At 29.6% G+C, this 16,674-nt stretch overlaps 1 protein-coding gene across 1 annotated transcript in view; it reads left to right on the top strand.

Annotated features, from left to right (window-relative positions):
* The window catches only part of LOC107456163 (uncharacterized), a 37,132-nt gene extending 25,429 nt beyond the window's left edge, over positions 1-11,703 (top strand). The window contains exons 14-20 of the mRNA XM_087151721.1: positions 846-998; positions 1,567-1,611; positions 3,273-3,320; positions 5,018-5,077; positions 6,247-6,648; positions 9,206-9,241; positions 11,524-11,703. Coding sequence (XP_087007847.1) covers positions 846-998; positions 1,567-1,611; positions 3,273-3,320; positions 5,018-5,077; positions 6,247-6,648; positions 9,206-9,241; positions 11,524-11,543 — 764 coding nt within the window. The 3' untranslated portion in view covers positions 11,544-11,703. The remainder of the gene's footprint in view (positions 1-845; positions 999-1,566; positions 1,612-3,272; positions 3,321-5,017; positions 5,078-6,246; positions 6,649-9,205; positions 9,242-11,523) is intronic.
* The last annotated feature ends 4,971 nt before the right edge of the window (positions 11,704-16,674 follow it).

Below are 16,674 nucleotides of genomic sequence, written 5' to 3'. Positions count from 1 at the left end.
TTAAGAAAAAAGGAAAGAAAAAAAAATTATTATATATTTTTTTATAGGAACCACAGATTTATAGATTAAATTCTTTCTTATGGGATTCAAAAGCAGCTTTTATCTTCTAAGCAAATCGATGCAAATGAATGTTAATTTGTCATTTTCTAGAAAAAGGTTCTTTGTCCTATTTTGCAAACGTATCATATTAAAAGTCAAACTGGTTCTTACTAAACTTTAAGTTTTTTTATTCTTGTTTTCAAAAACAAAAAGCTCATATAGATAAGGTCAAAACTTCAAAACAATTACTCTAATTACATATTTTTTCTTATCTTAAAATAATGGAGGCCTGGATAGCCTGGTTGGTAGGGCGTTGGACCCAAGCCCAATTAGGACGTGGGTTCGATCCCCTCCGGCTGAAAACTCCCCGTGTAGTAAATGGTGACTGGTTCATGTTAAATCTGTCAGGTTACAAAATCCTTCATGTTTCCTTAACAAATTATGTCTCTAGGGTTACTGAATTGGAAATGATAGTTTTCCGGTTCAGGTTAAAATTACGATCTGCGGTTGGATGGCGTGTGAATGTGTCCTCCCTGTGAAACGGGATTGACGTATGTATGTTGCCTCCGGATCATCCTCAATGATGTTTCCCAGACTGTCACCAATAGCCCATTGGGCTGCTTTGGTGCGATGTAAATGAAAGTATAAACCAACCCTTAAATAATGGTGTTATTTTTTTTTAACATCCAAAATAAGGACCATTACCAAGAGTTATATTTTTGTTGTTGAAATATACTTTTCTTTTGAAGTATACAAAAGTAAACAAATACTTTACTTTATATTTTGATAAATTATCTTTATTGCAGAAGGTTGGAATGAAGGTGGAGGTGGAGGTAACGGAGGTGGAGGTAACGGAGGTGGAGGTAATGGAGGTGGAGGTAATGGAGGTGGAGGTAATGGAGGTCGAGGCAATGGAGGTGGAGGCAATGGAGGTGGAGGCAATGGAGGTGGAGGTTCAAGTAAGTTATTTCAAAGATAAAATTTAAAAAAAAAATCTATGAATTTAGATGACATTTAAAAATTGAGTCAGGAAGAAATTTGGAAAGTCTTATTTTAAAACAATGACGAGCCTCATGAAAATTAAAACACAAAACTCAGAAAACTGATAAATTAGTGTAGCAGATAGCTTAATGTATTAGCCAGCAATTTAGTTTTACGTAAAGAAAGTTTCAAAAATGAATTCCACATACGAAGAACGTTAGAGTAAAAAGTGATAACCCACATTTTCCTTGTTAAGAGAGAACAGCTTTTCCTGTCCTATATAATGTAGAAGTGAGTATATCATTATATATATATATATATATATATATATATATATATATATATATATATATATATATATATATATATATAATTTATCTTAATAATAATAATAATGGTAATAATGTAACCTATCTACACGAAAGAAAGGCTACTACAGAAAGGTTAGAAACTGTAATTTTTATAAAGGTAGACCCAAATACTCTTAAAAAACATTCGCTCGATGTATTTAGTAATTATTGTAATAAAAATGTTTCAAATATTTAGGTTCTTCTGCTGCTGCTGCATCTGGCGGTGGAGGTGGTGGAGGAGGTATTTTTTTTAATACATTAAAATAATATTTATTTTTATTTATCTATTTACTTAACGAAAAATGAAAATCTAATTTTAACGCATAAATTAAAAGTTCTTCATTTGCTTGCTTCACAAAAGTTTTGATCTGAACTTTAAGTAAAAGAATATATTGGAGGTGAATGTAGAAATTTCTTTTACTAGGGATCTAATTAACAAATGCATTACACGAAAGAAAATGACTCGGAATGTATTTTCTGACTATGAGGTCTCAGGTTCGAAACCCACATTTGTCAAAAATTTATTTCTCTCCATTTTAATCCTTTTTTTAATCAGTTCACATATCGGATATGAGAGTGGAAACTTCAGCAGTTTTTCAAAACGTAGTTGCTTTATTTTCATTTCAATAGAAATGTTTGTTATGCATATTGCTATTCTTATTATTCGTATAATAATATTCACTTAAAATATTCAGCAGTTAATGTAATGTAAATAATCTAACTTATCTACGAGAAAGAGAGTCTACTACAGAAAGGTTAGAAACTGTAATTTTTTTTAAGATAGATCCTAAATACATTTATGAAAACATTCGCTTAAAGCATTCAGTGATTATTTCAATAATGAAAATATACCTCAGCTGCACTAAAGGATATCATCTGCAAAATATTAGAAACTGTAATTTTTATAAAAGTATACACAAAATATTCTTATAATAACATTGACTTAAAATTTTCAGCAGTTAATGTAATAATAATAATCTAACTTATCTACAAGAAAGAGAGTCTACTACAGAAAGGTTAGAAACTGTAATTTTCTTAAAGACAGATCCTAAATACATTTATGAAAACATTCGCTTAAAGCATTCAGTGATTATTGAAATAATGAAAATGTACCTCAGCTGCACAAAAGGATATCATCTGCAAAATATTAGAAACTGTAATTCTTCTAAAAGTATACACAAAATATTCGTATAATAATATTCACTTAAAATATTCTGCAGTTAATGTAATGATAATAATCTAACTTATCTACGCGAAAGAGAGTCTACTACAGAAAGGTTAGAAACTGTAATTTTCTTAAAGATAGATCCTAAATACATTTATGAAAACATTCGCTTAAAGCAGTCAGTGATTATTGCAATAATCAAAATGTACCTCAGCTGCACTAAAGGATATCATCTGCAAAATATTAGAAACTGTAATTCTTATAAAAGTATACCCAAAATATTCTTATAATAATATTCACTTAAAATATTCAGCAATTAATGAAATGATAATAATCTAACTTATCTACGCGAAAGAGAGTCTACTACAGAAAGTTTAGAAACTGTAATTTTTTTAAAGATAGATCCTAAATACATTTATGAAAACATTCGCTTAAAGCATTCAGTGATTATTGCAATAATGAAAATGTACCTCAGCTGCACTAAAGGATATCATCTGTAAAATATTAGAAACTGTAATTCTTATAAAAGTATACACAAAATATTCTTATAATAATATTCACTTAAAATATTCAGCAATTAATGAAATGATAACAATCTAACTTATCTACGCGAAAGAAAGTCTACTACAGTAAGGTTAGAAACTGTAATTTTTGTAAATGTAGACTTAAATACTCTTAAAAAACATTCGCTCGATGTATTTAGCAATTATTGTAATAAAAATGTTTCAAATATTTAGGTTCTTCTTCTGCTGCTTCTTCTGCTGCATCTGGTGGTGGTGGTGGAGGTAATTTTTTTAATGCATTAAAATAATTTTTATTTTTATTTATCTATCTACTTAACGAAAAATGAAAATCTAATTTTAACGCATAAATTAAAAGTTTTTCATTTGACTCTTTAACAGAATTTTTGATCTGAACTTTAAGTAAAAGAATATATAGGGGTGAATGTAGAAATTTTTTTTACTTGGGATCTAATTAACAAATGCATTACACGAAATAAAATGACTTGGAATGTATTTTCTGATTATGAGATCTCAGATTCGAAACTCACATTTGTCAAAAATTTATTTCTATTCGCTTAATTAATTGTCTTAATCATTTCACATGCCAGATATGAGAGTGCAAACTTCAGCAGCATTTCAAAACGCAGTTGTTTTATTTTCATTTCAATAGAGATATTTGCTATGCATATTGCTTCATTGAGAATTTTCCAGATTTGCTGTTTTTCCTAATTTTTTTCACCTACTCTTGTATAGATTAAACAGAAGAAGACTTCCATCGCCTCTAACAAGTAAAAATTAAATTAAGAAGTAGATAATTAAGAAATAATTAAATAGAAACTACAAAATAACAGCAATAGAGAAGCTAATTTGAAAATAATAGATGTAAAGTTTAAAATTTCGCAAAATGGTAAAATATCCGACTTGTTAAGTCTACGCATATTATGTCTACGCAATTTTTAAAAAACTAATGGAAATATAAATTTTTTTTAAAAATATTTATTATTTGATTTGTTTCTTGAATTTCATGCATGCAAAAAAATTTATATAGAAAATATTTAACTTTATATCCCATTATTTTTATTGTAAGCAGCGTCGGTAGAGGACGAGGAAATTTTAAAAGTCATTTATGTCCTAAAAAATTAATGATTTCTGTGTGAAGCGGTTAAGTTCTATTATAAAACAGCGACAAGTCATGTGACAAAGTTATAAACAAAAGGAATGAATAGTTTATTGTTTTAGCTACCATTTTATTTTAAAAATATAACTTAATAAGAATTTCAAAAATTAAATTACTTATGCCTTCTCTAAAAATAATTTTTTAATTATCTAAATTGTGTTTTATGTGTACGTTTAAGTGTTTAAAAATGAGAAACTTTTGCTTCCATTTTTCTATTTTTCAAGAATTCTAAAAAAAAAAGAAGAGATATTTTCTTTCGTGACCTAAAAACTCTGCAGCTGCGTGAAAAAAACTTCTGAATAAGGAATAGAAATAGTAAATTTTATAAAGATGTACCCAAAATATTCTTATAATAACATTCACTTAAAATATTCAGCAATTAATGTTATAGTAATAATGTAACCTATCTACTCGAAAAAAAGTCTACTACAGAAAGGTTAGACACTATAATTTTTATACAGATAGATCCAAAATATTTTTATAAAAACATTCGCTTAAAGCATTCAGCAATTATTGCAATAATAAAAATGTACCTCAGCTGCACAAAAGGATATCTTCTACAAAATATTACAAACTGTAATTCTTAGAAAGATGTACACAAAATACTCTTATAATAATATTCACTTAAAATATCAAGCAATTAATGTGATGATAATAACCTAACTTATCTACTTGAAAGAAAGTCTTCTACAGTAAGGTTAGAAACTGTAATTTTTATAAAGGTAGAATCAAATACTCTTAAGAAAAACATTCGCTCGATGTGTTTAGCAATTATTGTAATAAAAATGTTTCAAATATTTAGGTTCTTCTTCTTCTTCTTCTGCTGCTGCTGCATCTGGAGGTGGAGGTGGTGGTGGAGGAGGTAATATTTTTAATTCATTAAAATAATTTTTACTTATCTATTTACTTAACAAGTAATGAAAATCTAATTTCAACGCATAAATTAAAAGTTTTTCGTTTGCCTGCTTAACAGTATTTTTGATCTGAACTTTGAATAAAAGAACAGAAAGGAGGTGAATGTAGAAAAGATTTTTACTTGTGATCTTATTAACAAATGCATTACACGAAAGAAAAGCAATCGAAGTATTTCTGATTATGGAGTCTTAGGTTACGGATACGATTGAGAAAGATTCCTCAGCATTTCAAAATGCAGGTGTAGTTTTATTTTCACTTCAATAGAGATATTCGTTATGCATACTGCTTCAGTAAGAATTTTCCAGATTTACTTTTCTTAATTTTCCTACCTAGTCTTGCCTAGATTAAGCAGAGGAAGATTTCCATTGCCCTTAACAATTATTTTATTCACTTTAAAAATTAAACAAAGTTTTTTTAAAATAATTTGATTTTGATTTTTTTTGAATAATTTGATTTTTTTAAAATAAAGACTAAACAATAGCGGCATTTACGAAGCTAATTTAAAAATAATCGACGCAAAGTTTGCAAAATGGTCTGACTTGTTGAACCGGTATATAGTATAGATGGCACACATTTTTTACTGCTTTATTATGACTTTACGGATATAATCTTCCATTCCTATATTGCATACCTGCCAATTTTCACTTTTTCCGAGAATGGATTTTCAGAGTGGTTGTAAAACAATAAACGGAAAACAATCTGACTCAAAAATATATTTATATTTCGATCCTGTTGAAATTCGCTTGTACAAGGATTATTATGCTTTTATATATTTATTGTAATTATTTATATGTAGTGGTGGTCAAACTCATTTATAATTATCATTATAATTCAAAAAGTTAATTGGAATAACATGAGTATTGCTACCACTTTAAATATGAAAATAAAATCTTCCGGAAAATCAGGAAGAGTTGGCAGGTATGATATTGTATTCAAATGCCCAAAAGAAACTTCTTTGATAAAACTATCAGAATTTATTTTAGTGTATATCAGGCATTGTTGCATTTTTGTTATTTCTTGTTACTGTCTTGACTTTAAAGTATTTATTCAAGAAATGCGAGGAAAAATAAGCATCTACAAATGTTTCTATGCTTGAAATTAATATTTTTTGTACAGGTCCTGGTCCAGGATCAGGTGGTGGACCAGGCCCAGGATCAGGTGGACCAGGCCCAGGTGGATCAGGTCCAGGACATGGCCCAGGACATGCCCCAGGTGGACCAGGCCCAGGATCAGGAGGTGGACCAGGCCCAGGATCAGGTGGTGGACCAGGCCCAGGATCAGGAGGTGGACCAGGCCCAGGATCAGGTGGTGGACCAGGCCCAGGATCAGGAGGTGGGCCAGGCCCAGGATCAGGTGGTGGACCAGGCCCAGGATCAGGAGGTGGACCAGGTGGATCAGGCCCAGGACATGCCCCAGGCGGACCAGGCCCAGGATCAGGTGGTGGACCAAGCGCTGGACCTGTCCCAGGGGGTGGCGGCCTTGGTGGATTAGGAGGATTAGGAGGAGGACACGGACACAGTAAAGACCATTTTTTTATTACTTCACATTACTTTGTTGGAGAGGGTACTTAATGGAAAGGGTTAGTCCTATGTCACATCGCGACGTCACCATCGACACCTCTCCCAAAGCGTTCCAATATCAAAATGGAAACAAAGTTTAACATTTCGTTTCCTACTGAAACTGATGTGACATATGTTTTTAGTTTAATTTTAATAGCAAAATAGTTTGTTTAAAAATATTATTATTTGGATAGAAAATAATCAGTTTGATATAACGGAATAATTCATTTTCAGTTTAAGTCTTATTAAATTGTAAAGAAATGAAAGATTAATTATGAATTTTGCTTAATCATGTGCTTGGTCTCAAAAAATGGTTATGATTCTTATGGCACTCTTCAACATCTTATGAAATTTAATTTCTAACTCGCTTTTCGTCAAACTTATTACTGCTTTAATTTTTGTTTGTTAAGTTGAGGTTGAAGTTCATTTACGTCACACTAGAGCTGTACAATGGGTTATTGGCGACTGTCTGGGAAACATTCTTGAGGATGATCCGAAAACATGTCATTACAATTTTGATCGTCTGCAGAGGGGATGGCTCAGCTGCTTTGGTGGCTGGACGACTTACACGCGAAGTCGAGCACTTTACGGTAGAACAGTTTAACGAGGACCAATACCGCCCATCCTATATCCCTATGCAGACTGATCCAAGTGGTCACTCACCCGCACACTGACCGCAGCCAGCGATGCTTAACTTCAGCGATCTGGTGCGAACGTGTCTTGACAATCAGTCCACCGTGGGACTTTTTTTTTTTTTTTGGGAAAGGAACCAAAACTAATTGCGTGAGACGGAATGACTGTTGAAGCTATTCATGTGGGCTTGTAGCACAGAAAATAATTAAAAATGCAAACACAAATGATTTAAAAAATGAAGATGATTTAAAAAAAAGTTCTTTAACAGTTAAAGTTCGTGATTATCCGCTCCTTTTCTTGCAGGATAAATGTTTGCAAAATAACATATATTTTTCAAACCTTTAAAAAAAAAGAAGTGGAAATATTAATTACCAATATTTATGTGAAAAAATGACTAATTCTACTGACTCATTATAGAGTACACAAAAACACGTTTTTATAAATTCTCTGTAAAAATTACAAACTATGATATTTCTTATGCATGAAAATGTTGGTAATTCCATCAGAACAGGTTCGAGTTTATGAATTTACAAGCGGTTTTCATTATTAATAACAAGTAGATGCTATTAAAATTTTTCCATGAAAGGAATATATAAATATATAATTGAGTGAGTTTTATATAAGTATTAAAAAGTGATACTGAGTAGTATAATAGAAAATAGTTCTCTGATTATGTATGTATATATTGATTACTTAATAACTCACAATATATTTTAATGTTGGGCTGTATGAGGCATACTTATTTCTGGGAATTCATATTAACCCAAGAAGAACTCTAAGGAAATATCCAATCATTTATATAAATAAAATAAAATTCTTATATATTGTATATGAAGATAAACTAAAATAAAACAATTGCTGCTTGTCTGCCCGTCTGACTATATTGCGTTGAGGGTAAAATTATTGAAATAGGTAATAGTTCAAGTGCAAATAATATGAAATAAATAATAGTCCGTTAAAAAGTTATCTGTTCTCATTCTATTATTGTATTTCAGTTAATGTGTTCTGATACTGCAAGTGAGAATCCAGTTAAAATTAGATTCTTTTAAAGTACGATAAGTTATAGAACACATTTTTTTAAAAAAAACAATTACACTCTAATTAAACTGTTATAGACCAAATACACACCGATCGCACTGTTACATACTATTTTTAATTAATGAATAGTTATGATTAATTTCCTTTCGTTCGAGTTTTATACCTTATAAATTAATTTTTTTTAATAGATATTAACCTTCAAAGAACCGCATTTAGACCAGCTGAATAGCAATTATCTAGTTCCAGCTTAAAGATTATTAAAATAACCAACATTTTAAGATTGTGTCTCTTGAAATATAAGTAACTTTTTTTTATTTTCTTCAGGATCATGGACAATTCAAACATAAATACATTTCAAAAGAATTAATTAATTTTTTCTTTTCCATTTTTAACTAAAAAACTACCTCTTAATTGTTAATTTCAAAGTTCTTCAATGCAGGTTGATTTGTATTTAGCACCATTAATGTATATTTTAAGAATTCATATCAAAACTCAGGTAATAAAAACCTTCACACTAGGTTATGAGTAACTGGAGATAAAAAAAGTAAACATCTGACTATAAATATGAACATATGACTAATCAGCATTGAGGTTAACCAATTAATCAGACCAAGCTCGGTGCGTGTTATTTCGGTAATGTAGAGTGCTTGCTCTTTAAGTAGGAGTCCAATTGTGGTCCAATTATTTTAAGGAATTTTTTTAAATTTTTTTATGGTTCTTTATGATTTCATTTAATAAATTCGTATAAGTATAAAACTTTTGGCATGAAGTGTTTTTATTTTTTTGCATTATAATCAATATTATAATTATTATCTTTGTGTATAAATTTTGCCTTTGTGTTTCAGCTAATGCTCTGATGGCTAAGCTATGCAATATGTTAGGTAAATATTTCTTCATATTTTCTTTATTTTTCTAAAGCTGCGCTTTTAAGATGAACGCAAAATGTTTCATTCAGTAACCCTTTACTTCATGTAAACAAACAGTAAAGTAACTAACTTTTTTGATATAAGTTACGATAACCTTTAACTTCATGTAAACAAGCAACAAAATAATTTTTAAAAAAAAATATAAGTCATGCAGAAATTAATTTTTCTGTAAAGTGGTTGTGATGATAAAAAGCAATTTCAAAATGTTTTTTTATTTTTTTAAATTTTTTTAACGGCAGGCCCCTGGGACATTGACCCATTGGCCTTAGGAATGCCAGAAGTGCTATTCTCTTCTCGTTACCCAGTGGGCACCTGTGGCTAAGCCACGGCGGTGGAGCAGCGTCGCCCACGTCACACAACCACAAACCCGTTTATAGGGCGGGTCACATTCGCACAATCACACACACAAAGGAGAAAGGACATAGAACACAGAGAGAGAGAGAGAAAGAAACATCCATGCTCTGACATGAAACATGAAAGAAATGACATGATGCTCTGACATGAAACATGACATGAAAGAAACACCCGCAACCATCGGCTCCGCAGTCAGGCACGCTTACCACTCGGCCACCTGCTGGGCAATTTGAAAATGTAAAAAAAGAAAATATACCCTTTAGAATGGAAGTAAAATTTTTTAACTTATTCTGAGATTTTTAAATTTTTTTTTTTAAATTTATTATTGTGATACATATTACTTAGAGGGATTGTGATGCCATAAGTTTAATTAGAAAAAAAAATACTCTTAGAATGGAAATAAAATTTCTTAGCTACTTTTGAATGATTTTTTTGGAAATTTCATTATTATTCTCAATTCATAAAATGTCATTTTTCGATTTGAAAGAACAATAGCTAACGATACCACAGTTTCAACATGTGACAGTTTACATGTGATGACATGTGACAGTTAGTACTGTTAGTATTTTTTTGATTGAGGAGAATAAATAACTATTTTTATTGAGAATAATTGGAACCATGGTAAATTCACCTGCAGCCCAAATTTAAGAATGAAATATAAAAAGTGGAAAAATGCAGATATTAAAAATACGATTTCTAAATGAAAGGAAAGTCGTCAATAATTACAACGAAATTCAACGGGTGAAACTCTAACCTCATTTTTCTTAGTTATTTTTTTTATTGATAATCAAGGTAACTTTACCCGCAACTCTAATTTCCGAACGAAAAAAAATGTACATTAAAAAAATGTATTCATATACGAAATGAAAAGCGTCAATAATTTCTACTGACAGTTCAATCGCCAGCTTTTACATTGATTTCGTTAAATTTATTTTTAATTTAAGAACCAAAGAAACTTTGTTTGGAAATCTAATTTTAGAACGAAGTAAAGGAAAAAGGATACAAATTTTAAAAATGTTACGAAAGAAATGGAATCAGTGGCTAACTACAAAATATTGAATTGGCAAAAAACTTTTTATCTGATTTCCTGATTTCAGTAAAAATATTTTTAATGAAATTCTCTAGTTGTTTAAATTTGAGAAAGAAGTAAAAAGAAAAGGATAAAAGTCTTACAAATTATATTTGTGTTTGAAAGGAAAGGCAGGACTAGGATAGCCTGGTCTGCAGGGAGCTGGACTCACGTTCGTAAGAACGGGAGCCGGCCGGAGACTTCCCGTGTAGTAAATGGTGACTGGTGCGCGTTAAATCTGTCGAGTCACAAAGTCCTTCATGTTCATATAGCAAATTATGCTTCTCGGGGTACTGGATTGGAGATTGATCATTCTCTGGTTCAGATCAAAATTACGATCTGTGGATGAATGAATGGGTTCGCTCTATAAGCAGGTGTGATGTATGGGTGTGGCAAAAGTCAAATGATTGGGCATAGATGGCGCCACTTGAAAACAAAAGCAATCTCACTCCTTCTCTTAATGGCCTCAGATAACAGCAACAAAGGAAAGGTGTCAGGGGCTTACGGCATAAATATTCTATCAGCAGAGAATCTTTAACCTCATTTCAGTATTAAAAGAGCGAAAGCAATATTCCTGCAACTGAAATTTAAAAACAAAATAAAAAGGGAATGCATAAAAATTTCAAAATTGTAATTCACAAATGAAATCATAGGCGTCAAAATTTACAGCCCTTACTTACACATAGGGAAAAAAAGCGATTTCTTTAAATCTTATTAGCGTTTATTATAGTCTTTAAAGAGTTTCAAATATATTGAAAGCGTAATAAATGAATTAAATATAATTTTTAATTGAAAAAAATATTTTTTCTTTCAGAGGGTTACTTGACCAGGTAGAAAAATAAAGGCAAAGGTTGAAGTTGAATTTGTCTCAATCCCCTTGATGAAACCAATGAACTGTACTTTAAATAATTGTAAAATGTTGTCAAATATTTAAAAATATCCAATATGTATTTTTAAATGTAATAAAAATGTATGAAACTATTTTTAGAAATGATATATGTCTTCTGTTTCAGTGATTTATTTTTCTTACAAAACAGTGGAATATAACTTTTAGACGTTTTTCCCGATGCTTTTTTCGACGACAACTGGCGTGAGATAGATGTCTTCCAAAAATGAGGACAACTTACGAAATACTTTTTCAAAAATAGATTAACCCTCAACCGACCAATACTGCATATAAGTGGCATAGAACTTTAACTTACTGGGTCAAATTAAGCCGCGCGTACAGCCGCAAATTTTATTGCTAACGTTCTAACTCTATAATTAATATATTAATAATATTTAATTATTATTTTAATTAATATTATAATTAATTGTTAAAAATGAACCTGATGGGAAATAGACTTAAAATACTTTCGGATCGTTAAGGGTAAAACATGCAAATCTTAATTTAAGCGGCAACCCCGAGTGTGTTTGGCGTGGTCATTAGCGCTACGTGATAGAAAGCAAAAAAATTAGTAGACCTAGGGGTCGGGGTTAGAACCCGGTCAAGGGTCAATTTTTAATTTTCTTTTTTATTTATTTTTCAATATTGTAACGTTAATAAGGTATTATCCGTAAATTGTTTATTTTTCTTTTTTATAAGAGCGAGTGATAGCTTAAAAATGGATAAATTTTGGCTCATATACTATGCATATAAACGACCATATACATATATTACCTATAACTTTAAAACTCGGTAAAATAATATAGTTTTAAATATTTTACAATCGTATCAAAAGAAATAATTATAGAAAAATTAGGGGGCCCAATTAAATGGCGTAAAATACGGTTCTATGTAATAAGTGCCTGAAAGCATTTTATAAGTGGCAACTCCGTGTGTGTGTGGTCTGGCTATATAACTCGGTTAAAGGTCTATTTTTAATTTCCTTTTAAATTAATTTATTTTTTAATATTGTAGCTTAAAAAAAGTATTATTTTTCCATAAATTATTATTTTTCTTTCTTATAAGAGCGAATAATAGCTTAAATATGGATAAATTTCGGCTCATATACTGTGCATATAAATGATCCCATATCTCCCCTTAATATTTACCTATAACTTTAAAACTCGGTAAAATATTATACTTTTAAATATTTTACAATCGTATCAAAAGAAATAATTATAGAAAAATTAGGGGGCCCAATTAAATGGCGTAAAATATGGTTCTATGAAATAAGTGCCTGAAAGCACTTTATAAGTGGCAACTCCGTGTGTGTGTGGTCTGGCTATATAACTCGGTTAAAGGTCTATTTTTAATTTCCTTTGAAATTAATTTATTTTTTAATATTGCAGCTTAAAAAAGTATTATTTTTCCATAAATTATTATTTTTCTTTCTTATAAGAGCGAATAATAGTTTAAAAATGGATAAATTTCGGCTCATATACTGTGCATATAAATGATCCCATATCTCCCCTTAATATTTACCTATAACTTTAAAACTCGGTAAAGTATTATACTTTTAAATATTTTACAATCGTATCAAAAGGAATAAAGATAGAAAAATTAGGGGGCCCAATTAAATGGCGTAAAATACGGTTCCATGTAATAAGCGCCTGAACGCACTTGAAGCACTTTATAAGTGGCAACTCCGTGTGTGTGTGGTCTGGCTATCAAACTCGGTCAAAAGTCAATTTTCAATTTTTTTTAAAAATTAATTTATTTTTTAATATCGTAACGTAAAACAAGTATTATTTTTCCATAAATTATTATTTTTCTTTCTTATAAGAGCGAATAATAGCTTAAAAATGGAGAAATTTTGGCTCATATACTATGTATATAAATGATCCCATATCTCCCCTTAATATTAACCTATAATTTGCAAACTCGGGCAGCCAATATTACATTTTGAAAAATCGGGACATGTCCTTTCTTATTCCTTCCTTAAGCTTTGTCCTTTCGTATAGTTTCTTATCAATTACCATAATTATTATACAATATTATAAAATTTTTAAATTTTTTATAAAATAACTTATTGGACAATGGATTACTTGCATCGTTTTATATAACAATGAAATAAGTGTAATTACTAAAATTTAGAACAATTTTAGAAATGCTGAAATGGGGAAGCTTTTTTTTTGTAATATGTAAATAACTTCCTGTATATCAATTATTTTTTGTCTCCGAAAAGTTATTGAATTCTATTAAATTCGTATTCAAAAGCGCGAATCAAATCAGTCGTTTTTTTTAACGTAATAATTGACGGGGTGCTTTTTTCCGTTCTCTGTTCTCCTATTCTCTTTTCAATGGTGCTTTTCCTTCCTATCCTTTTTACGCCCATTGGTTCTTCACTTTCTAAGGGGCAGTCCACAAATGTTTGGAGGGAAAGGAGGTATTTTTTGAAATAGTGACAGTTTGGGAAATGGGGGAGCAAGAAATACGACGTAAAACATTTTGTTTGAAACAAAAACATATAATATCAGGGAATAAAATATTTCATATTATTTATTTTTATATATTATTTTTTATATTGCATAAAAATTAATTCACATATAATCATTGATGAAGCTATTTTTCAAAATAAAATTGAAAATGAAACTTAAAGTGTAACATAATGCTGTCTCAGAACAAAAAGTGTATGTTTTTGTAATATACTGAGACATCAAGTAAAAAAAAAAAAAAAATGAAACACAATAATTTAACTTTATTTTTCGTTTTTACGAGGTTCTGTTTCATATATACTAAGGATATTTTTTCCAATCTAACAAGAGAGTTTTAAGCAATGAATTTTAGATGGCAGCACCAGACTTTAAATTAAAGGACGGCGAAATATGCTTTAATATTAGAGATTAGAAAGTTATAGTTTTCATGAAAAGAGGGTCGAAATTTTCTGTCGGTTCGAGATGGTATAATTGGACATTACATATTAATTTTGTGACCTTTTTTAGTGCAAAATGCACATTAATGTTTTCAACATTTTTATGAAAATAGGATCGAAACGAACTTTCTAGTCGATGTGTAATTATTCTTAAACATTTTATGTTTGTGTTGTTGTTTTTTAGTGCAATAATACTCAATTTTTAGCCCACGTAACCCGAAAGATCCTTTTTGCCCTCTTTCTGACACCACATTTTAATTTCATACAAAAAAATCACATCTTGGCATAGAAACTGTTTTTTTATAAATATTTTTATTAATTTATACGATTTCTTGAAATCAGTAACTCAATTTTTGCGGACGAACTGGCTAAATTTCTCCGTCAATTAGATTGTTCCTAACAGAAAATTATTTAAAAATACAGGGAGAAAAAAGTTCTGTTATAATTGGTAATAACATTTAAACACTGCATGGTAATGACATTCCTGGTAAAAAAAACAAAACCAAAAAGAACCATAGTTCTCGTAATAAAACCAAAATATATGATATTTAAATCATTCATTTGGGCACTTCTCTATTTATATTGTAACGATTTACCGAAATATCTCGATAAATTTAAAATTAACAGTTCTTATACAACACAGTTCTTATGTTACTGTTACAGTTCTTATGTAACTTACACTTCTTACAGTTTACAGTGCTTATTAAAATTACAGTTCTTATGAGCACATTTCGTAAAAAATACAAAATTGAAAAGTAAATTAAACCAAATAAATGGCTTTTATGTCATGCTCTAAGATAATAAGACCATTCTCTAAGAAACAAACTATAATATTTTGATAAATGTAAAGAGAGTATTCGAATTTCAGAAATAAATGAATTTATACATATATTTTTTTTACTGATAAATTTAACTTTTACAAGAGAGTTAAATTTAACTTTTACAAGAGAGTTAAATTTAATTTTTACAAGAGAGTTAAATTTATCTGTTAATTCATGAAAAGCTTTCTGGAGCATTAAATGAGGTGCGATAATTACATTTGTATTGAATATATAAACAATTCAAACTGTTTTTTGGAGAATTTACATACTTTATAAATAATATTTTTCTTTACTTGTCAAATTCCGAAAGAATAAATTGGATTACGGTGAAAAATTTTGTCCACTTCAATTGAATGACTTATAATTGTTTTTATTACTATTGTGAAAAAAAATATGCTGCACCTATTATTACAGTAGAAATTCTGTAAATATTAATGAAATATGTTAGAGAAATATGTATGTAGAGCATTTTTTGCGCGACCAAAAAAGTCGACCAATTACCATGGATAGTTGACGGAGGTTAAAATTTTTTTTCACTTCAATTGAATGACTTATAATTGTTTTTATTATTATTGTGAAAAAAACTATGCTGCACCTATTATTACAGTAGAAATTCTGTAAATATTAATGAAATATGTTAGAGAAATATGTATGTAGAGCATTTTTTGCGCGACCAAAAAAGTCGACGAATTACCATCGATAGTTGATGGAGGTTAAAACTTTTTTCCACTTCAATTGAATGACTTATAATTGTTTTCATAACTATTGTGAAAAAAATATACAGCACTTATTATTACAGTAGAAATTCTGTAAATATTAATGAAATATGTTAGAGAAATATGTATGTAGAGCATTTTTTGCGCGACCAAAAAAGTTGACCAATTACCATGGAAAGCTGACGGAGGTTAAAAATTTTGTCCACTTCAATTGAATGACTTATAATTGTTTTTATTACTATTGTGAAAAAAATATGCAGCACTTATTATTGCAGTAGAAATTCTGTAAATATTAATGAAATATGTTATAGAAATATGTATGTAGAGCATTTTTTGCGCGACCAAAAAAGTCGTCCAATTACCATGGATAGTTGACGGAGGTTAAATTTTTTTTCCACTTCAATTGAATGACTTATAATTGTTTTTATTACTATTGTGAAAAAAAATATGCTGCACCTATTATTACAGTAGAAATTCTGTAAATATTAATGAAATATGTTAGAGAAATATGTATGTAGAGCATTTTTTGCGCGACCAAAAAAGTCGACCAATTACCATGGATAGTTGACGGAGGTTAAAAATTTTTTCCACTTCAATTGAATGACTTATAATTGTTTTTATTACTATTGTG

This window comes from Parasteatoda tepidariorum, chromosome 9, assembly GCF_982258835.1.
Source record: "Parasteatoda tepidariorum strain Cologne lab strain chromosome 9, Ptep-v5.0, whole genome shotgun sequence".
In the NCBI taxonomy this organism is placed as follows: domain Eukaryota; kingdom Metazoa; phylum Arthropoda; class Arachnida; order Araneae; family Theridiidae; genus Parasteatoda; species Parasteatoda tepidariorum.
Note: the sequence above shows the minus strand (reverse complement) of the source record. Positions and strands in the feature narration are given on the sequence as shown.